Source organism: Chiloscyllium plagiosum, chromosome 18 (genome assembly GCF_004010195.1).
Source record: "Chiloscyllium plagiosum isolate BGI_BamShark_2017 chromosome 18, ASM401019v2, whole genome shotgun sequence".
NCBI lineage: Eukaryota > Metazoa > Chordata > Chondrichthyes > Orectolobiformes > Hemiscylliidae > Chiloscyllium > Chiloscyllium plagiosum.
In genome coordinates, this window is record NC_057727.1 from 24,727,570 (window position 1) to 24,750,520 (window position 22,951).

Consider the following 22,951-nt stretch of genomic DNA (forward strand, 5'->3'; position numbering starts at 1 on the left):
GTGGGGATTCTATTCTACAACATTGGAGAAAAAATAGTTCCTAGTACATTAAAACCTTATCTCCTATATTACCACATATTGAATATGAAACTGCAATATTTTGATTTACAGTTTTGACTTAAAGCTCTTCCTTGCTTGTGGAGAAGAAATTTAATAGCTTCACAGAAAAGAGATAAAAATTTGCTGTCTAATCAACTGCTTCTTAGGACCAAAAGATATGACTGTGATTTGTGCTGGAGCTGTATGATTTGAGGATTTGCTGATGTGGACGATCTTACAGCAGCCTAGGTATTGATCCTTGAATTGAAAATACTAGTTTCACGCTCCATACCTGTTACTGTACAATCTCCACTTTTGGCAACAGATGCAGTGTCCGTTATTAGCAATGAAATTTTAATAGAAGGGAAACACAACAAAAAAAAGTTTGTGACGTGTTTTAAAGTTTCCATTAAATGGCAACAGTAGCAGGCAGTACTAAATTTACTGCAACTGCATAGTATATATGAATAATAGGCTGCAGACCATTTAAGAGCTTTACCACTAGGGATTCCCTTAGGCCTACTCTAGAGAGATCAAGGGAATGCCCAGCACAATGTTCTCTAGACTTTATTGATAAAACATTTAAACTCGGGCTTTTCTTTAAAGAGGCCATAGCTAATCCTGCTAAACTACTTACCAGAAAATTTAACTTAGAACTAAATTTGCATGAGTTTAGTACAATTGATCTTAGGTCCTAGGAAACCATAAAATCTGTTGGACTTCTGCCTCACTGGCAGAGACTGAAAAATATACACTGTTAGGCATTTAGAGTGACTTTCCTCATCAATATTAATAATGCACTCTTGGGTTGTTCATTTCAACATTCATTCTTAAATGCTACCCTATAGATAGCAAGAATGGTGAAAACTAATTTCATTCTTATTTAATCTTGTTTCTTGTACTGAGAATAAACCGGATAATAAGCTTGTGGCAAGGTAACTCCAGAAATATTTACACAGTGTAAATGGTTTAAAATTATAGCCTGATAAAATGGAAACTTCTCCCAGAAGGTGGTGCTGGATAATGTGAGAGTGTAAAATCAGATCACTAAGTTCATCTATTAAAGAAGAGATAATTGTGTTAAGATAAAAAGGTCAATTACTTACAATTTCTATTTATGTCAATGGAATAATCTAGATTGACATAAAATTTTAAAATTGGATGTAGATAAATTCATTTTAAAAAGTGAGGATTGGTAGGAATTTGAAATGTTTGATTTGGTATTTTGGGGTTTTGTAAATAGGCAGAATACTAGTTATCTTGTACTTGAAGGTAAATTTATGAAATGAATTTTCCCAAATTAAAAAAGATAAAGGAAATCGTAAAACTAGTTCAGTACAAAGTAATTACACATTCAGAACAACAGATCTAATATTTTAAGGATTTCATTATTCTAGCATAGTTAGTATTTTTAAAAGTCTTTTTGTAGCTATGGGTGCTTTACTTGTGATTTTATACCAGCATCTACATATATATCTTCTAAATATTTAAATCTTAACAGTAGTATGAGAAATACAATCTCTAATTTTCTAATTTTATTTTTTTTTCCAAGGAAAAATGTGGCCCTGTGTACTGTCAGTATCAATTCTATGACATGCCCTGTCATCGGACAAAAGCTAGAGGGCATGGGTCAGAGATTTCTTTTAAGGATGTGAATGTGATTCTAACAGGGACCTTCAAACCAGATAAACTCAAAGAGTATCTACTTGGCCCTCCACTAGAGATAGAGATTCATGACCGTGACAGAAGATTGGTGCTCCAGTCCGAACCACCAGCATTGTTTGGAACTGAGGCAGAAGATATTAAACTGAGCAATGTCAGTCTTGCTAGCAGTAAGCGAACTGTCCATGATCCTTTCACAACTACAAATAAATCTTGGGATCCTTATGGCATTGCGAAGCTGGCCTTCTCTGACCTTGTATATGGTGAAAAGTGCTTGAATCTTGCTGTATCTATACAAAACAGTGCTACACCAGATCCAACCGGTTACAAAACAGATGGATTGGATGGACGTATTATAAATGTTTCAGGAGCTATTGATGTTCCAGATGAATGCCCGTTACCTAAAGGAGATTATTTGGAATCAAACTCTGTGCTTAATATAAGAATTGAATTAGCTTATCCATTAATGGGAACCACAGATGTACCACTTGAAACTGGGGAGTGCCAATTTGGTCGCATTATTTACATTTTTGACTATAAAAATACAAAATTTCTTAATGAATTGCTGGGAACAATTAATTCAGTTAATTGTGCAGCACTTTGCCTGGATACTTTCTCAAATGATGGAAGTGAAGCAGTTGATACAGTACTTAAAGTGGAGCCTGAACTAAAAGAGAGCTCCATACAGGATATTTTGACAGGTTTTCACCTAATGGATGGAAAAATGCATCTCTTTGTTTTGGAGGGACTGAGAAATGAAGGGCTCAGGAAATTGTGGAAAAATGTACCAATCAGGTGAGATGATCCAGTGCAACAAAATGATATTTTACAAAAACAAAGTAACTAAAAATGTCTGCTTAAACTATATGGCAAATTGGCTGCTGACAAAGTGAAATTAAATCAGGAAAGAGACAAAGGTTGAAACACTAATGCATCTTAAACAAACTTTTCAAAAAACAGTAAAATGCCATAATTATGGTACCAAGCTACAGGAGCATTCCCAGACACAGCATTCCCAACTTTCTATGGTATTTGTCAATGAATATCTAATAGCTAGTGTGACATTTCACTTTCTGATTTTCTGTAGAATGTCAATTCACTATTCTTAATTATCACCAAAAAAGGAAAGGGAGGGGCTGACAATTTGCTTAACATTTGGATTATGGTCAAACAGGATTGGTTGGTGTTGATAAGATGAAAAAGATAGTGTACAACATCCTCTGAATTAAGAGAGACCTCCATGTTCTGAGGTGTAAAGCAATCTTTTCATAAAGTAAATTGAGTTTACTGCTCTTTAACAGTGAGGAAAAGCCTGATCCATATTAAAGCAACAATACCCAGAAAATTACAGTCGTGGACAACTCTTCAAAAGTGAGCACGTAGCAATAAATATAAGAGAATTCTGAGAAAAAGTTGTAATTTTACAAAACCTTTAGTATCAGTAGTCTGAGACACACTCACCGTGAATAACAGCCTTTTATCCACCATGCTTAGTGGAAATGAAAATGGATCCCTGTATAAAGCAGGATGTCAATAAGTACATTTTACCAGGATCAATTTCACACTTTTTAAAAGAAAAACAAATTATATGTCACAGATTATAAATGATAAATGACTTATGTATACCGGATCAAAGAAAGTTTTCCCAAAGTATACCACTATTGATAGTGAATAGTAATAAAGTAAGAAATTAAGTATGAAATATACTTATTTGTATAAAATTGTATACTGATAATCTGACATCCACATACATTACCATTTACAAAATATTACCTCCTGTTGTGAGAGTGATTAAATTTCTCAATGAAATTTCCACCATCATGGTGATGGAAGGAACCAACCAAATTACTTATGCGGCCCCTCTGCCTAAGAATCCATTTGTAAGAAATAATCTTTCTCTTATATTTATACTTTTTTAGATCTGTGGCTCCTGAAGAAGAAAGGATTAAGATTCTATACAATAGTAACTTCAGTTTTCATCAGAGATTGTATGCAAACATGGACGATAATGTTTATCATCTTCATCTCCGCGAGCCAGTGCATGATATTATAAAGCAACCTTTGCTGTATATTAGGGATATGACTCCCCAGGATTGCTTTCAGGCATTGTGTAGGTGAGATCTTGGTTTAGAGGATTCCAGTAATTGAAAAGTTGCATTTAATGTGTAATCTGAATGAGATCATCAACATTTTATATTTTCTTTCTTTCGTAAGGACTTCATTCTTGGACAGTATGTGATAGCACTTCTGGCTATTAAAAAAATTTTTAAAAAGGAAAACAAAAATGTCTTCATTTTTGTCCACTCTTAAACTATCTCTCTGCAATGTAGCTGTTAACCTGCAAGAGAAATTGGAGATAATAACTTCTTGGAATATTATTACTTCATCCAGCTTTGAAATTTTATTTTGTGTGTTAATGTGAGATGGGAGTTGCTGACTGGGCCAACATTTATTGCCCATCCCTAATTGCTCTTGAGATGATGTAGTGAAATGTTCAGAGGTCATTGCAGGATTTTGACTGAGTTACAGCGAAGGAACGGCAACATATTTCCAAGTCAGGATAGCGTGTGAGTTGAAGGGGGACTTGCAAATAGTAGTGTTGCCATGTGCAAGAAAGGCCTCAGGCATCTTATCTACTAACTTGGAGGAGTGGTGAGAAGAATGAGAATGAGGGTGAGAGAGTTTGTGCCTCCCCCTCTTCTCTTTCCTTTCCCCTTCACCCCCCCCCCCCCCCCACCCATGCTCATGGCCCTCTCCGCACCAATAACAATTACAACCTCCCAATCCCATGCTATTCACAATAGCACCCCATCCCACACATTTCTCCAGCATGTACTGTTTAAACCCAAACCTAAATGATGCTGTTATGAAGGTGTAAGGGGTCCTGTACCTTTGAGAATTAAAAGCCAGCACAACTACCTGACAGCACCAAGTACTCTGAACACGATATAACATAACATTTTGGTCCATCAGCTAAGGTTGCCTGGAGACAAAAACAAATTCAAATTAGACCAATCAGTTTAAATTGTACCCCCAAAAAACAAACTCCAATCAAGTTTGACTTGAGCATATTGACAATCTTAAAAGCCAGTGACACAATCCGATGCTTTGGGGGTATAAAACCGGGAAAAATTGAGCAGTTGGGAGAGAAAGACCAAAAATGACTAACAGATGTAGGCTGCTACTCAGAAGTCTCTGAGAGGTCCCTGACTAGAGGAGTTTGCACAGAGAAAAACACAGACCTGGAGAGCAACTGTACAGAGGAAGACATAATGAGGAGATTCGACCGCTGGCTGGTTTTGAAATTAGAATTTTTCAGTAAATCTTAATCGGGGGTTTTTATTGGATTATAATTATAGAAGGGAAAGTAAGGAAGAGGAAGGAGCTGTAAATAGTTGTTAGTTAATTATTCTCTGCTAAACGTCAAGAAATAAAGTTGTTCATTTTTACTTTAAATAGTTTTGGCCTCTCGGATTTTCACAGATTACTGCACGGGATAAATCTTTTCTGTGTTGCTGGTTTAAATTAAGCAGGAGGGTTTACCCAGTGTCGTAACAATGCACAGCATACATACACAATGGTGACATGACTAACATTTAATGTCTGTTGGGTAATGCCTCATGTAGCTAAAGAGCAGAAGTTATTGTATTGCTAAATCACAGGCACACATATGGTCCAAAACCAATAATTTGGGTTGGTTAAACCAGGAACTGTATTTTAATTGTTATACTGTAATTAAATGGAGTTGAATGTAATTAGTTGGTAGTAAGGAGACTTGATCGTTGCTAAAAGGAGATACAAGCTTTACCTTTTGCACTCATCAGGACTAATACCAAAGAAAGCAAACTTTAAAAGGGAATATCAGTTTATTTTACATGCAAAGAGGATGATGATTGGACTATGGTAGGTGTGGAGATCCAACAGGAACTGTTAACTGTCACTCTAAGTTAGCCAATTAAACTCAGACCAGGAAGGCAGACCTGACTGTTCAGGGCATTGATATGGGGAATGCTGTAGTCATTGGCAATATCCATAATCCTTTCTTCAATTGAAAAGATTCATTTTGGCCATGTAGAAAATTATCCTGTCTGTGAATATGTGCCAAGCAATATGTTGCAGATATATTTGCAGCCAGAATATGCAAGTATAGCACAACCAATGACAGTGAAGGCTGATGGGGCCATGTATTTCTCCACATGTATCTCCTTCCAGGCTAGAACAAGTGACATTTCCAACAAGCTCTAATGCAAGCACAGCTGAATGTATATCATTCTCTCCTGCCACTGATACAGATCATCAGATCTGGGGGAATTTGCCATTTAATTTTTCTAGTGTTTTTCCTTTACTGGTATTAATTACTCTAAGTTCTTAAGGCTTATCCTATAGTTTTGGTATAGGTTTCATGTATTTGACTGTAAAGCCAGATGCAAAGTTTGTGTTTAATACCTCTGCCACTTGTGATTTGTATCATTTGAGCCTCTAACAGATCAATATACTTTTGCTACTTCATTTCTTTTTACACACTTGCAAGAACAAATTGTAAGAACTTCTACAAGTTTAGTGTCATTCTTTTTTTAACAACTTTTTGGTCATGCTTTTCTGGTTTATAAGATCCACCCAATTTGATGCTGTTGTACTTATTTATTCAGACACAATGTCTCCTTTTCCTACAGTTTTTATCTCTCAGTAGGATGCATTTTTCATTAAGAATATGACATTATTTCTTTAAATGAGTCATTGCTCATCTCTCTATCTTTTAATCTAGTTTCCCAATAAATCTTAGTCAACTCATGCCACATTTTTCTATAGCTGACTTAATTTGACTCTTCAGATTTAAGTGTGTTGCTCTCAAAGTTAACTTTTTAATAATTCATTTATGGGATGTATGTGTCAGCGTTAACGTCAGTATCATTGTACATCTTTTAAATATAAAACTCTATAATACTATGATCATAACTCCTAGAGGCTGATAGCACTGTTGATCACACCTTCCATTACCTTGTGGCTAAATGAAGGGTGGGGATGGTGAATCAAGCAGTGCATGAGACTAGTAGGTCTGTTGGGATAAAGATACATTCACAGGCCTTATTTGTGTGACATCATTGAACATCTTGATGCACTGCATCTAAATGTTGAGTCTTTTTTTGGAGTGAGAAGTGGTTCAAAGGCAGAATAATATGACTTTGAACATAAAATAGATTACATTAAAAAAGGACAACAAATTTCCCTTACAGTCTATTATCTCGCTGTTTGAGGTAATATACATAATTCAAAGGTGTAAAAATTTATGATGCCCAATTTAGGTTTCTCAAACTATGAATGACAGTATAAACTACTTATAATAGAGTGCCACCGTGCACTTAAGGCAGCAGCAGAGCATATTGATGCTTCCATGTCGAAGGCAGGCTCTGCTGGGGTTTTGTTTGCATAATATACCAACTGCACCAGTTAATTTATGATTTAGACTTTGCTTTGTTTCTTAGACTTCAACATATGTGCTCTGCCAAAAAGTTAAGACAAGTCGTGCAGGCTGACCTCTTCCCAGCTGTAGACATGCTAAAAATACTGAGTCGTGAGTTTGGAATCCCAGCCTCTGAAACAGGCCCATTTACGACCAAGACTGTGCCATCCATCACAACTGAACCTGCTTCCAAACTTAAACCCACGAAACGGGCGCCCTATTCTCTACTGGACATTTACAATGAAAAATATTTACAGAGGAAAAGGGATCAAATTTTCCCAGATCATGTTCAGGTATGAGGCAAAATTGAAGTTTGCTTAGAGACAAACAGAATATTCCAAATATGTATGAAAAAGATAAAATATAGAAATTTCCTACTGTCTTTGCTGTACTGTCCAGTATTATATCTGAGGTTGAATCTAGGTGAAATGTCTGATGCGACATTCATGTCTTTACTTATGGGGTTGTGAAAATTAGGAATGATCTGCCATACACAGGTGTGGATACTCCGTTGTTGAATAGATTTAACAGAGCTAGATTTAGCATCTAAGAAATCAGCTAATATGGGGAGTAAGCAGGAAGGCAGATGTAAGGCAGTTGATCATACTGAATGCTACGATAGCCTCAAAGATTTACTCTTGCTCCTATTTCTTGTGTTGTATTCTTATTTTAGATATAGAATGTGGTGAGCCTGTGGTTATTCGTTAACACAGAATACAGTTGAGGCCAAAACATTGTACAATTTCAAGATTGAGTTTGATACAATACTTGGGGCTAAAGAGAACTGAGTTATGGTAGAAAAGCAGGACCAGACTACTGAATTGGATGATTAGCCATGATCATTGGGAATGGCAGAGCAGACTCGAAGGCCAAATGGCCTAATCCTACTCCTACTTTTGATGATTCTATTATCATGATCAAGACGCAAAGGCCCAAGTTTTCACTGTTAAGTTGTGAATAAGATGCTGCAAAGTTAAACATGGATGTAATAAACAGAAACTGAAGCTGGGCCTTACTGGTAATAAGTGAATCCATTCACAGTGGTAATTCAATCAAGTGAGAAAAAAACAAGTAATACCAATTTACACTTTGCTATCACTTGAATAGGAAACATTTTGGACAGCACAGAAAGTTAGCATCAAGCCCATTGTCCTAAATATCAAAGGAGCACTTGTCATTGACTGCAACTACCTATTATTTAGTGAAAGCAAATGCACTTCTATGATTTTAGGCTGCAGAAGCCTCAGATTTCAGACATTACAAGACTGTTTCAAATGAGTTATAGGTTTTGCCTAGGAAGGTAAAATAGTTTCAAATGCAAACCTTACCACTTTTTCAAATGCAACAAAAAATCATTTTGGCACAAAATATTCTATTGTTGCAGGCTAACATTGATGCAGTTTCCCAGGCTGACAAAACGCTGAAGAAACCCAAGCTAGGAACAATTAGGGCGGTGTATCCTGAAGGCAAAGCAGTGCATATTTACTCCAGTCAGACCTTGAACTCTGCTCAGCGGGCAAAGGAACTGCTGCACCAAGAAATAGCTAAGGTGGGGAATCAACTTATTTGACACAAGTTATACCCTGGTAATTTTCTCATTTGCAAAGTAATAATTTAATAACTTAGCATTTGTTACAATGAAGGAATTTATATCAAGAATTAAAACTAAACAGCAATGGAAGTTAGCAAACTTAAACATGGGAACAGTAGTTTCAAGAGACAGGCAGTTGGTGCATACATGTCTCAAAATCATTTTCTAAGCTCAGTATCTGCATGAATTAATGCAATCTATCGAGTCAGTGAGCCATCAAGATCAGAAATGTTGACCTGGATTGATTTGAGTAATAAGGTTAATTGAGTGTTAGCTGCTGACTTAATTTATAAATTGCACTCTGTTGAATGCCAGAACGTATTTAGATATGGTACCCCATCCTGTACAAAAATATATCTTTGACATGAAAAATAACCACTTCGATGAGGTCCCAAAGAGCCGGCAGAGAATTAAATGCCTACCATATCAAGGCGAAACATTTTTGTTTGCATGTAACAGACCTTAAATAATTTAGGCTCAGAACCTGTTGCAGGTGTTAAAATAGAGTTCCTCTCTAAGGCAGGTGAATAGAATCATAGAGTCATAGAGATGTACAGCACGGAAACAGACCGTTCGGTCTAACCCGTCCATGCCGACCAGCTAGTCCAACCCAATCTAGTCCCACAAGCCAGCACACGGCCCATATCCCTCCAAACCCTTCCTATTCATATACCCATCCAGATGCCTTTTAACATATACCCATCCAGATGCCTTTTAAATGTTGCAATTGTACCAGCCTCTGGCAGCTCATTCCAAACAAGTACCACCCTCTGCGTGAAAAAGTTGCCCCTTAGGTCTCTTTTATATCTTTCCCCTCTCACCCTAAACCTATGCCCTCTAGTTCTGGACTCCCCAACCCCAGGGAAAAGACTTTGCCTATTTACCCTATCCATGCCCCTCATAACTTTGTAAACTTCTATAAGGTCACCCCTCAGCCTCCGACGCTCCAGGGAAAACAGCCCCAGCCTGTTCAGCCTCTCCCTATAGCTCAAATCCTCCAACCCTGCCAACATCCTTGTAAATCTTTTCTAAACCCTTTCAAGTTTGACAACATCTTTCCGATAGGAAGGAGACCAGAATTGCACGCAATATTCCAACAGTGGCCTAACCAATGTCCTGTACAGCCGCAACATGACCTCCCAACTCCTGTACTCAATACTCTGACCAATAAAGGAAAGCATACCAAACGCCGCCTTCACTATTCTATCTCCCTGCGACTCCACTTTCAAGGAGCTATGAACCTGCACTCCAAGGTTTCTTTGTTCAGCAACACTCCCTAGGACCTTACCATTAAGTGTATAAGTCCTGCTAAGATTTGCTTTCCCAAAATGCAGCACCTCGCATTTATCAGAATTAAACTCCATCTGCCACTTATTAGCCCATTGGCCTATCTGGTCAAGATCCTGTTGTAATCTGAGGTAACCCTCATCGCTGTCCACTACACCTCCAACTTTGGTGTCATCTGCAAACTTAGTAACTGTATCTCTTACGCATACTTGACAACCCAAAGATCCCCAGTAGGCTGCTGACAAGTTGCCGTTTTAAGCTCCTTCTTACCTGTGGTTCCACCAGAGAAAACTGTATGTTGGTATACAACATGTGGAGGAATAAGACCGAGGATAATGAGGAATTCCATTAGGTGATGTGAAAGTACCTTTTACCAGTTCAGTTTGTAAGGGTTCGGATTTCATTGCCATCCATCCCATCTGCACAGAAAACCCTGGTGTACATTATTCCTTCTGTCTGTCCCAGCCCATCTCAATTGAGGAATATTTCAAATTCAAAGTCCAGAAAAGATTCAGGTCCAGATTTGGATTTCATTTGAAGACCCTCCACTTTAGTTTGATCGCAGAGAGTTCAATACAATCAACATTGTGTGGCTGAGGCTGTTAGTTCTATTACACTAATGAATGACTTAATGCTTGTTTGATATTGAACTGAATATTTTGGAAAATACTGAAAATATTCCAAGGCTTATATTGCAATTTTCTTTCAAAGTCTTCATGCAACTTTCTCAATTCCCTTTGCAACAAAATCTACTTTTAAAATAAGATAGTTTTTTTAACTAATTTCTACTGGAAAACACTCTCATGGATTCTAAATATTTACTTTAAATGTGAGGCCATATCAGAATTGATTCAATAAGTCAACTTAACTGAACAAAGCATGAGAATTGTTATAGAGAATAAGACAAGTATCACATTTAATAACAAATGTACATTATTCTTATACTGTAAGCTGTAGATTTTTCTCTCTTCCTTCCCCCCCAAAAAAATACATTCATGATTAACCATTCTATAGTCTCTCTGACAGACAATGGAAAATTGGACAAAGTATATATTTTTCCTGTGTGTGCATCTTTTCACTGTTCCACCACAGATAATTTATATTAAGCTGTGCATGCAGACTTGAACAGCAGGAATTGAAATAACATTGTTGACAAAAGATGAATCAATGAGACAGGAAGTTAATTATAGTAGATAATGTTATACATGTTGTGCGTGATTTTCATCTCACTGCAGCCATTTTTCTACATCAAAGCAACAGTGTCAGGTGAACTATTGAATCTATAATTCACTTTCCATTCAAGTACTGCCTAATGCAATTATTGAATGTGCTCTTACTTAGATGTCTAGCACATTGTTCAAAACAGGCAAGATGCAATTTTTAAAAGTTAAGGTTTAGTCTTATGCTGAGCCAGCATCATTCTGCACATTTTAGTGGAATTAGTGGGCGGCACGGTGGCACAGTGGTTAGCACTGCTGCCTCACAGCCCCAGAGACCGGGTTCAATTCCCGCCTCAGGTGACTGACTGTGTGGAGTTTGCACATTCTCCCAGTGTCTGCATGAGTTTCCTCTGGGTGCTCTGGTTTCCTCCCAGTCCAAAAATGTGCAGGTTAGGTGAATTGGCAATGCTAAATTGCCTGTGGTGTTAGGTGAAGGGGTAAATGCGGGGGAATGGGTCTGGGTGGGTTGCGCTTCGGCGGGTCGGTGCGCACTTGTTAGGCCAAGGGGCCTGTTTCCACACTGTGGGTAATCTAATCTAAATGTGGATTGGCTTAAACAAAATGTTAGGAATAACTGTAAGCCAGTCCAGCAGGATTTGAGATAAGCATTTGTAAATGTGTTTTGTGGTGCCAATAGAAATACAGAAATCTGCTCTCGGCCCCACAAAGATCATTTGGCCAGTGACCAGTCCCTCCTTTGCCACTCCATACAGGATCTGTGCCAGATTGGCTCTAGACCAACCATTGGATTTATTGTCTTTCCTTTTGCCCATCAGCACTTCTTTAGCTGCCTGCCTTTATTTTTATAAAGCCTGATCACAAACAAAATATGGTACATGGTATGGTCAGCCTGTTATTCACTCAAGAAGAAAAAAAAATCACCTTATAACCTTAATACAAGAACAAGCATGCACCAATGTTTTCTAATCGTTACACATACACAATCAATGTAAGAGTCAAACATGTTTATTTCTGAACATGTACATATATGAGAAGTTTTTTAATATCCTGTAACAAATTAATTTCCAGTGTAAATATCTTTTCTCCCTTAGAAGCAAAACTGCTACTTTACATACAATCCAGAATTTTTGTCAGCATCGGTGGCTCCTGTGGATCCAGAAACTGAGAAAAAGAAAGCAAAGAAAAAGTCAAAGGCAGCTTGGCGAACCTTTGAAGGATTCAGGTTTTATGAATTCAAAAGCAGTCTAGAGTCTAATGAACACCCAAAAAAACCTGATAAAGCACGGATATGCGATCTTCAGAAGGTGACGTCAAAGTTCTGATCTTTCAGTAACTGCATTTTCAGCTCCAGTGTAAAAGTAGTTTGTTAATGAAATGAACATTTACAAAGTATGAGTAATAATTGTCAACTCCCAAGGCTTTTGTAAAAGCAGGCCTAGTATACCTTGTAAGGTGATGCATTTTGAGAGGTCTAACAGGGGAAGAATTTACACATTGATGGTAGATTCCAGGGAGGACTGAGGTACAAAGGGATCTTGCTGTACAAGTCCAAAGTGTCAGGTAAAGAAGGCCTCCGAGATGCTTGCCTTCATTAACTGAGGTGAAGAATATAGGAGCAGGTATCGGTCTTAATCGGTCTAATATCGGTTAGGTTGTAGATGGAATACTCTGTGTAGTTCTGGTTGCCATACGGTCAGAAGGACCAGATTGCATTGGAGAGTGTGCAGAGGAGATTAACTGAGCTGTTGCCTAGGATGAAATGTCTCTGTTATAAGGAGAGACTGGAAAGGCTGGGATTGTTTTCCTTGGAGCAGAGGAAGCTGGGGTCGGAAGGAGGTGGCAATGGCAGGGGCATCTGATTGAAGTATATAAGATTGTGAAAGGCACAGATGATATAGATCATGAGAATTCTTTCCCTATAGCAAATGTGACTAAGTCCGGTGGGCAAAGGTTTAGGTGAGGACTAAGTAGTTTAGAGGATATCTGAGCAAAAATGTTTTCACACAGATGGTAGTAAAAATATAGAACACCGTGCCTGAGGGGGCTCTGCAGGCAGGTATTCTTGCAACTTTTAAGAAGCATCTGAATAAGCACTTAAAATGCCAGAGCATAGTAGGCTATGGACTAAGTGCAGGTGAATGGGATTTGTATAGCTTGGTGTTTGTTGGTTAGCATAGTCATGGTAGGCTGAAGGGCCTGTTTCTACACTGGATGACTATTTTACAGGACAAATAATCATCCCACAACTAATCAAGCCACTTTTGAGATATGAGGGAAGTAATATGTGTGAACAATGAATTTTCTCATGATTTTTCATTAAATTCCAAAGATTGGTAATATAAGGTAATTTATTTGACTGCAAGATTTGATATATGACTATCATTTCGCTTATATGGGACATGTAATTTACACCATTAAAAACAAGAAAATAAATATTTCAGTCAATTGTGTTAGAACTCTCCTATTATATATAAACAAATTTTATATGTGCATGGAAGGGAAGATTAAAATCCTGCAAATTGTGACATGCATAAAATTGAGAGTTCTATATTGGATGGAGAAGAAATACAGATAGAATCTACTCAGTTTTAAATGCTGCTTCAAATCTTGTCATGTCGGTGTCCTCCCTTATAGAACAGTCAGCAACAATACAATAGATAACCCCTGCCTATTTCAGGTAGCCCTGCGATGTTTTCTTGTTCAATAAATGAACCAATTCCCTTTTGAAAACCTCAACTAACTCCATTTCTACTTTACCATCAGGCACTGCATTCCTGACTGTAACCAATTGTTTCATGAAAACAAGTTTTCCTCTCGTTGCCATTGTTTCTTTTGCCTGTTACTTTAAATCTGTGCCTTCTCGATCCTTCCAACAGGAATAAATTCACCTTATCTAATTTGTCCAGACTCATGATTTCAAACATCTCTCTCAAATCTCCTCTCAATTTTCTCCCAATGAGTCCCAACTTATGCAATCTTTTTATTCACTGTACTCTTGTATAGCTTTTGTGCATCCTCTCTAATGCTTTCATATTTTTCCTAAAGTGCAGCTTACTGACTTCAATGTAATACACCAATTGCGGCCAAACCAGACTTTTGTACAGCTTTAACATAGCTTCCTTGCCTTTGTGCTCTGTTCCTACAACCTGTACATGGAAAACCAAAAGGGAAAGGAAATATTATTGGATCGGAAGACATGATCGTAATAAGACATAAATATCGTTTTCCAATTAATGTGTCCGTAATTTAAGAAAGCTTTACAAGCAGTATTCAGTCATTGACAGGTTTGAGAGCTTATTTCCAATGATTAGTGAACTGTTAATAAATTAAACCAAGATTCATGGTGGCACAGTGGTTAGCACTGCTGCCTCACAGCACCAGAGACCTGGGTTCAATTCCCGCTGAAAATGTGTTGCTGGAACAGCGCAGCAGATCAGGCGGCATCCAGGGAACAGGAGAATCGACGTTTCGGGCATAAGCCCTTCTTCAGGAAGAAGTTACCTCAGGCAACTGTCTGTGTGGAGTTTGCACATTCTCCCCGTGTCTGCGTGGGTTTCCTCCAGGTGCTCCGGTTTCCTCCCACAGTCCAAAAATGCGCAGGTTAGGTGAATTGGCCATGCTAAATTGCCTGTAGCAAATAGGGAATGGATCTGGGTGGGTTGCTCTTCGGAGGGTTGGTGTGGACTTGTTGGGCCGAAGGGCCTGTTTCTACATTGTAAGTAATCTAAATCTACAATCTGGTGCTTTAAGTATAAAGGAAATAAATTTTTCAAGCAGGGTTTTTAAAAAATTATGGAATAAGTGATGTTATAGTCTAGTCAATTATGACATTTTTGAGAGGAAATTATATAAACACTTGAAGAACAAATACAGTAAAGGTAATTGTGATAAGGTGCTAATACAGACATTGTAAGCCATATGACTGCCTTCTTTGTCTGAGTCAGCAGAACTGCAGATCGCCTGGACCAGGCTATGGCTCATTTTAGTCATTTCAGTTAGACCTCAGGATGTATGCAGTCTATCCTTGGTCCTCCTTTCTAAATGTATATCCAGTATACCACATGGAAGTCATTTGCATAACATTTCCTTATTCCTGTTGATGGTTTGAACATTTTTTCTTTTAGGCCTGGAAGGAGCATATTCTGTATGGTAACCTATTTAAACCAATCCTACCACGTGGCAGATGGAAATGGAGTGAAAGACACAAAGATTTTGAATTATACAAGAAGTTAACTTACGCACCACCCCCCATCAGTGTCCATTTGGCAGGTATGTGTTTTAGATATCAACAATAATCTCAGGAAAGAATCTGCACTGTCAGATTTTAAATATTTAAGCACTGCTATGCTTTTTTGTATTTCTTGAGAGTTAAGTTCCACAAATGGAAATAAGATTTTTTAAAACTTATATTAAAAAAAACTTAAAATTAGTTTGTAGGTGTACAATGCCTAATTGGGGCAGCACAGTGGCTCAGTGGTTAGCACTGCTGCCTCACAGCTCCAGTGACTCAGGTTTGATTCCAACCCTCGGGTAACTGTCTGTGTGTAGTTTGCACATTCCCCTCCCCCCCACCATTTTACATAAACTATAATAATAGTGGATCCATTCAGGTGTTTGAGGCTCTTCAGTTGTTCAATGAGACTATGTCAATCTGTATCCTGACTACATTAATCTGCCTTGATTCCATGTTTTTTAAATAATCTTGTCTCGCAAGAAAAAATCAATTTCACATTTAAAATTATTAATTGACCTAGCATCTGTTATTTTCTGTAGAAGAGAATTCTACATTTAAGCAGAGTTTACATGCTTTCCTAACATGTCTCCTGCATGGCTAGGCTCTACATTTAACATTATGTCTCTTTGTTCTGAACTCCCACAATAGTAGTAAAATGTTTGATTTTGTTTATCAGACTTCCCATGAGTTACTGGCTAAATTTGACTGGGAAATAGCTTTTATGACCATAAAATGGATATGGTTGCAGAATGAAAAAATAATAAATGCTAGGTTTTATAAAATGTGTTCTATAAAAATCATACCTAAGATCATTAAACTTTGCATCTGACAACCAAAATTACAAGCATTTAAATAAAAATGACTTTGACTTACTAGAACTTAATGAATTTGCAACTGATGCCTGAAAAATGGGATTTTATATTGTAGTTTTTCTCAGCAAAAGCAGCCATTTCAATGTAAATCCGTACTGAATTATTGTTCAAGGAAAATTATAACAGAAGAATGCCAAAGCATTTAAGCATACCTGTAAGTTTGAATACAGCAAGTCCTAAGTCCATTTTCCTTATGGAATATTCTCATGCCAAATCAAAATAATTTATGGCACACTATCGAACTTGAGCATTTAACCATCTACATGCAGTTCACTGAACTGTCTGCTTTATTTTCCAATAATTTTCGCATTTTTATGCTATTTTGCAATTATAAATATCTTACATTCTATGAAGTGTGAGAAACATTAGTTCCTTCCACTTTATGCTTTTCCCAAGATATATATATATCTCTATATATATCTCTATATATATCTCTATATATATCTCTATATATCTTAGTGGTAGCAAATGTCCAAGTGCTGAAGACATCATGATTGTACGAGAAAGCAGCTGTTTCATTTACGTCTGGTATTTTCATACAGAATGGTAGTTATACCTTCAATGAAAAAGAACACTGCACAAAATTTTATATTTCAGGCGATACTTTAAAAGCTGAACAACTTGAAAGTATTTACAAAGATTATGAGGACTGGCGTTCAAAACTTTTAGTAAGCAAAATCAAGAACAAATGTTGCAGTTTTACCAAAACCTTTGAGTTAGAGACAACTGGGCCAGAAACGAGCAAACAAGTAGACAAGTCTGTGATATCCTCCGTCAAACAACCCATCTCTATTCTAAAGGTACTGTATATACAGTTTATACATAGCATTTTTTGAACGAACTGTACCCAAACTATTAATTTGCTTGTTCTCTTACTAAGTTGTTTGTAAGTACAGTTCAGATTGCCTTTCAAACCATTAGATAGTCCACGTGCACCAAAATCTTAAAATTTACATCTCCAAGAGTTACTGTGATAACAAGCTAATCAATTAAGGAAAAAGGTCAGCTGGTGTTCCATCCCTCTCCTGCCATTCATCTGTCACTGAACATGGTGCAGTGATATTGTAATGCTTTCATGTCAAATGCCAATATTTTGTTCAAACAGTTTCCACAAAATGAACAGCTTTCCACACATACTTTACCAAATTATTAACTCTCAGCAAACATAGATAATTAATCTGTGAAATGAAAACTGCTAAAAATGCTGTTTGTAAGTATGTGTGAACTTATAGTAATATATGTTCATAAACTCCAGCCCTGAAGTTAACCAAAGATGTCCAGGTTAAGTGAATTGGCCCTGTTAAATTGCCCTTACTGTTAGGTGAATGGGTCTGGGAGGGTTTACTTAGATTAGATTAGATTACTTACAGTGTGGAAACAGGCCCTTCGGCCCAACAAGTCCACACCGACCCGCCGAAGCGCAACCCACCCATACCCCTACATTTACCCCTTCACGTAACACTATGGGCAATTTAGCATGGCCAATTCACCTAACCTGCACATCTTTGGACTGTGGGAGGAAACCCACGCAGACACACGGAGAATGTGCAAACTCCACACAGTCAGTCGCCTGAGGCAGGAATTGAACCCAGGTCTCTGGCGCTGTGAGGCAGCAGTGCTAACCACTGTGCCACCGAGCCGCCCAAAAGGGTTGCTCTTCGCAGGGTCGGTGTGGACCTGTTGGGCCGAAGGGCCTGTTTCCACACTAAGTAATCTAATCTAATCTAATCTAACCAGAGAAAAATTGCATAAAATGGTGTAAGGTTACAACACAGGAGACAGCTGAGCTTTTATCCAGCTAAGTCAATGCAAAATGTATTCTGATCTCCTCTTAACCAACTCACCCTGTTTTAAATATTTACCAATTTTAGAACATGGAACAATACAGTGCAGTACAGGCCCTTCAGCCCTCGATGTTGGGCCAATCTGTGAAAGTCCATCTAACCTACACAATTCCATTACCATCCATATCCAATGACCATTGAAATGCCCTTAAAGTTGGTGAGTCTACTACTGTTGCAGGCAGGGCATTTCAAACCCTACTACTCTAAGTAAAGAATCTACCTTTAACGTCTGTCCTATATTTATCACCCCTCAGTTTAGAGCTATATCCCCTCGAGCTAGCCATCACAATCTGAGGAAAAAGGGTGGACAGTGAGAGCCTATCTAATCCTCTGATCATCTGGTATGACTCTATTAAGTCACTTTTTAACCTTCTTCTGTCTAATAAAAACCTCAGCCTTTTCTCTTAAGACCTTTCCTCCATACCAGGCAGCATCCTGGTAAATCTCCTGTACACACTTTCCAATGCTTCCACATCATTCCGAAAATGTGGTGACCAGAACTGTTTTCTATAAAAAGGACAGAATGATCTCTGTGCCAAACACTCATTACCTACTTAAAGTAATAAGGGACAACTTTTTCGCAAATGTATGGAATGAGCTGCCAGAGGAAGTGGTGGACCCTGGTACAATTACAACATTTAAAAGGCATCTGGATGGGTATATCAATAGCAAGGGTTTAGAGGGATAGGCCAAGTGCTGGCAAATGGGACTAAGTTAATTTAGGATATCTGGTTGATCTGTACAAGTTGGACCAAAGGGTCTGTTTCCATGCTATACATATCTATGACTGTATAATTGAGGAAAGAAAATTTGTTTTCTCATGGGAATAACTACAGTAAAGGGAGAAAGTGCTTTTTTTTTTGTCAAACTCATTCCATATGGACAGTAGTTATAAAATTAAAAATTGATTGGGTCGGAAGGAAACCATAACAACTATGCGTGATGAAGAGATGCTTTGGTTCTATGGTAAGTCAGAAGGTGGTATACTTTCAGATAGATGTAAAAGATTTCATGGCACATTTGAAGTGTCAAAATCTTTTGGTGCCACTGTCAGCTCAATGAATTATTTGATCACCCACTTAATTGTGGTTTGCAAACCATGCTGTTTATAATTTGACTGTCATGTTTCCCTACAACACATTCATATAGATATTCTTAGATATGGTTCATATTGTAAATATGATTCCAGCCTAACATTTGGTTGATCTTAGTTTATCCACCTAGAAATTCTGTACAGTGCTTCATCACTCACCAAGGTGGCCAAATGTTTGTTTTTAATTCCCACATTTATTAGCAATAACAATAACATTAGCAAATTTGCTGATGATACTAAGCTGGGCGGCAGGGTGAAATGTGATGAGGATGTTAGGAGATTACAGGGTGACCTGGACAAGTTAGGTGAGTGGTCAGATGCAGTTTAATGTGGATAAATGTATGGTTATTCACTTTGGTGGCAAGAACAGGAAGGCAGATTACTACCTAAATGGAATCAATTTAGGTAAAGGGGCAGTACAAAGAGATCTGGGTGTTCTTGTACACCAGTCAATGAAGGCAAGCATGCAGGTACAGCAGGTAGTAAAGAAGGCTAATAGCATGCTGGCCTCCATAACAAGAGGAATTGAGTATAGAACCAAAGGGGTTCTTCTGCAGCTGTACAGGGCCCTGGTGAGACCACACCTGGAGTACTGTGTGCAGTTCTGGTCTCCAAATCTGAGGAAAGACATTCTGGCTATTGACGGACTGCAGCGTAGGTTCACAAGGTCAATTCCTATATTGGCGGGACTACCTTACGCTGAAAGACTGGAGCGACTGGGCTTGCATACCATTGAGTTGAGAAGACTGAGAGGGCATCTGATTGAGACATATAAGATTATGAAAGGATTGGACACTCTGGAGGCAGGAAACAGGTTTCAGCTGATGGGTGAGGGCTGAACCAGAGGAGAAATGAGCTGAAAATATGTTGTTGGAAAAGTGCAGCAGGTCAGGCAGCATCCAAGGAGCAGGAGAATCGACGTTTTGGGCATGAGCCCTTTTTCTGGCTATTGAGGGAGTGCAGCGTAGGTTCACGAGGTCAATTCTTGGAATGGCGGGATTACCTTACACTGAAAGACTGAAGCGACTGGGCTTGTATACCTTTGAGTTTAGAAGACTGAGAGGGGATCTGATTGAGACATAAGATTATTAAAGGTTTGGACACTCTGGAAGCATGTTTCCGCTAATGGGTGAGTCCCGAACCAGAGGACACAGCTTAAAAGTAGGGGATAGACCATTTAGGACAGAGATGAGGAGAAACGTTTTCATCCAGAGAGTGGTGGTTGTGTAGAATGCTCTGCCCCAGAGGGCAGTGGAGGCCCGGTCTCTGGATTCATTTAAGAAAGAGTTGGATAGGACTCTCAAGGATAATGGAATCAAAGGTTATGGAGATAAGGCAGGAACAGGATACTGATTAAGGATGATCAGCCATGATCATATTGAATGGTGGTGCAGGCTCGAAGAGCAGAATGGCCTACTCCTGCACCTATTGTCTATTTTTCCTTGCTCTTGTATTTGAGAATTAATACAAATCTGCTGTTTACACAAAGTCCTAAAATTTTACTGATTTGAACCTGTCATTTTTGTATTTCTCAGTTTTCAAAATATTCCTCCATATTTTGTGTCAATATCGTCAATTCCTTTACACAGGTAATTGGCTTGGAGACTGTATTCTTGGTTTAAGATTAGAGTTGTGGTCTGATATGATACTGTTTATGATTCAGAGCTAAGTCTACATATTTCAACATTCTATTCACTTTGCTGATTTTTATATTACATAACTGGACTTTAAAAAATTTGTCCATATTAGCCATTGTTCCACTTAATTGTTTGGTTAAACTCATTAGTTTGTAAGTTGCTTCTTCAGAATTAATTGCCTCACTGAGATAACAGTTTCTAAATTCAATGTTCGTATAAGTTTGAAACTTGTCTAAACAATTCTTGTGATGCTGCCTTAAATAGCAGTGTAACTAGTCTAACAAATGTACCTTTCTGTTTTTCAACAAAATTCTTCATTTTAACTCAATCTTGCAATGACCATAGGGTAGTAACCTGGCATGATTTTCTTTGACAAGTCTTTAATGGCAATCTTGGCATACCTAATTTGATCAATTTAGTCTACTGCAGATTTTATTTCCTCAAACAAATTAAGTTGATCAGGTCAACTCCATAACTTTTGGTATTGGTGCTTCACAGTCAGTTTCCAGTGTACATGGAGTTTCTCAGTGTTCATTCAACTTCTTTACGATTAGCAAGCTCTCATAAATCTATTGGTGTCTTAGTACTCTGGGATGAATAGTATTGATCTTAGGCCTTCAATTAATATTGATCCCTTTTAACTAATCTTCAATTCCAACTAACTTAAACTGAAGCTGTTAATTGTATAATTGAAACGGCATTAACCCAACTACATCACTCTCAGATTTCCTTGAAATATCTAGAACAATATCAGTTACTATATCAACTATTTTATGCCCATCTTTTCACTCCATGCTACCTTTGGTGGGTTTTCAATTCTGCCCCTACTGCAATTATAGAACTGAAAGACTGTCTTGGTGGTGTTCTATATTTATTCTAGATCTACGTGCTTATGTAACAACTCCCATATTGATGCTCATCCATATATTCATCACAGTAACATTTTCAAATTTCTGCCCTCAGATTTATTCTGAAATAACTTGACAGTCTATTATGAGTGATGGTTTGTTTGTACTATTAATCCTATTTATCTCACAGCCTTGATCCTGCACCAACTGTTCCACCCTTCACAGTACAAAAGTTCCTTGATATGTGAACATATAACAGCCACACTTGCTGACCCCAAGAAGCATTTGTGTTAGCATCAATGGCTTATAGTTACAAATATTACCAAATACCAATTAGATACTATTTTAATGAAGGAACATATCTGGTCACAGGAACAAAAACGATAAAATGAATGTAACCTTTACTAAACTTTTAAAATTTAATGTATCCTGTACATGTGCAATAATCAGCATGTGGATAAAAAATATCAATTAAACATACAATTTTAACAAATAAGTATATTATGAAAATGGTATTCTACAATGGTAATTCAAGTACAATTTTTCTTTTAATGTTCACTGGTCATTTTAATATTATGCACATACATTGGTGTCAGCAAACAGATCTCAATGAATGTTATATATTTCTCATCTTAAGCATTTCTTTGCTCTAATCATCTGTATTTTAAATAAGTCTATTTAGAACTTGACCATTTTAGGATTGCCTACACTAATGAGTTGAATTATATCTATTTGCTGTTATTTCGGTCATTCACCACTGTCAAACCAAGATATATATTGCCTCTTAAAATGTTTTAAACATGCTTCACGAGACAGTCATAATGCATTATAATTGCTAAATGAGATTCATTTACTTTGATTCTCCCATAGTTAGTTGACTCAAATCACTGATTCCTGAAGAAGGGCCTGTGTGCCCGAAACGTCGAATCTCCTGTTCCCTGGATGCTGCCTGACCTGCTGTGCTGTTCCAGCAATAAAGTTTCAACTTTGATCTCCAGCATCTGCAGACCTCACTTTCTCCTCAAATCATAATACTGTTCCAATTTCACACTTCATTTTTAATTTTTAAGAGGTTCTCATACGTAACCCAAACCCATTTAAAAATGTCTGACCACAGCAGCTTATTGCTATCTTCATTGATAGTCACGGGTGAGGTGCCGGAAGACTCGAGGTTGGCAAACATGGTGCCACTGTTTAAGAAG

The 22,951-nt window shown here is 37.7% G+C and overlaps 1 protein-coding gene across 1 annotated transcript in view; it reads left to right on the plus strand.

Moving 5' to 3' along the window:
• The window catches only part of cfap92 (cilia and flagella associated protein 92 (putative)), a gene marked incomplete at its 3' end in the record, with an annotated part of 80,342 nt that overhangs the window by 55,019 nt on the left and 2,372 nt on the right, over window positions 1-22,951 (plus strand). Inside the window, exons 11-17 of the mRNA XM_043708634.1 lie at window positions 1,592-2,496; window positions 3,621-3,815; window positions 7,185-7,455; window positions 8,547-8,711; window positions 12,313-12,525; window positions 15,346-15,490; window positions 16,925-17,127. Coding sequence (XP_043564569.1) covers window positions 1,592-2,496; window positions 3,621-3,815; window positions 7,185-7,455; window positions 8,547-8,711; window positions 12,313-12,525; window positions 15,346-15,490; window positions 16,925-17,127 — 2,097 coding nt within the window. The remainder of the gene's footprint in view (window positions 1-1,591; window positions 2,497-3,620; window positions 3,816-7,184; window positions 7,456-8,546; window positions 8,712-12,312; window positions 12,526-15,345; window positions 15,491-16,924; window positions 17,128-22,951) is intronic.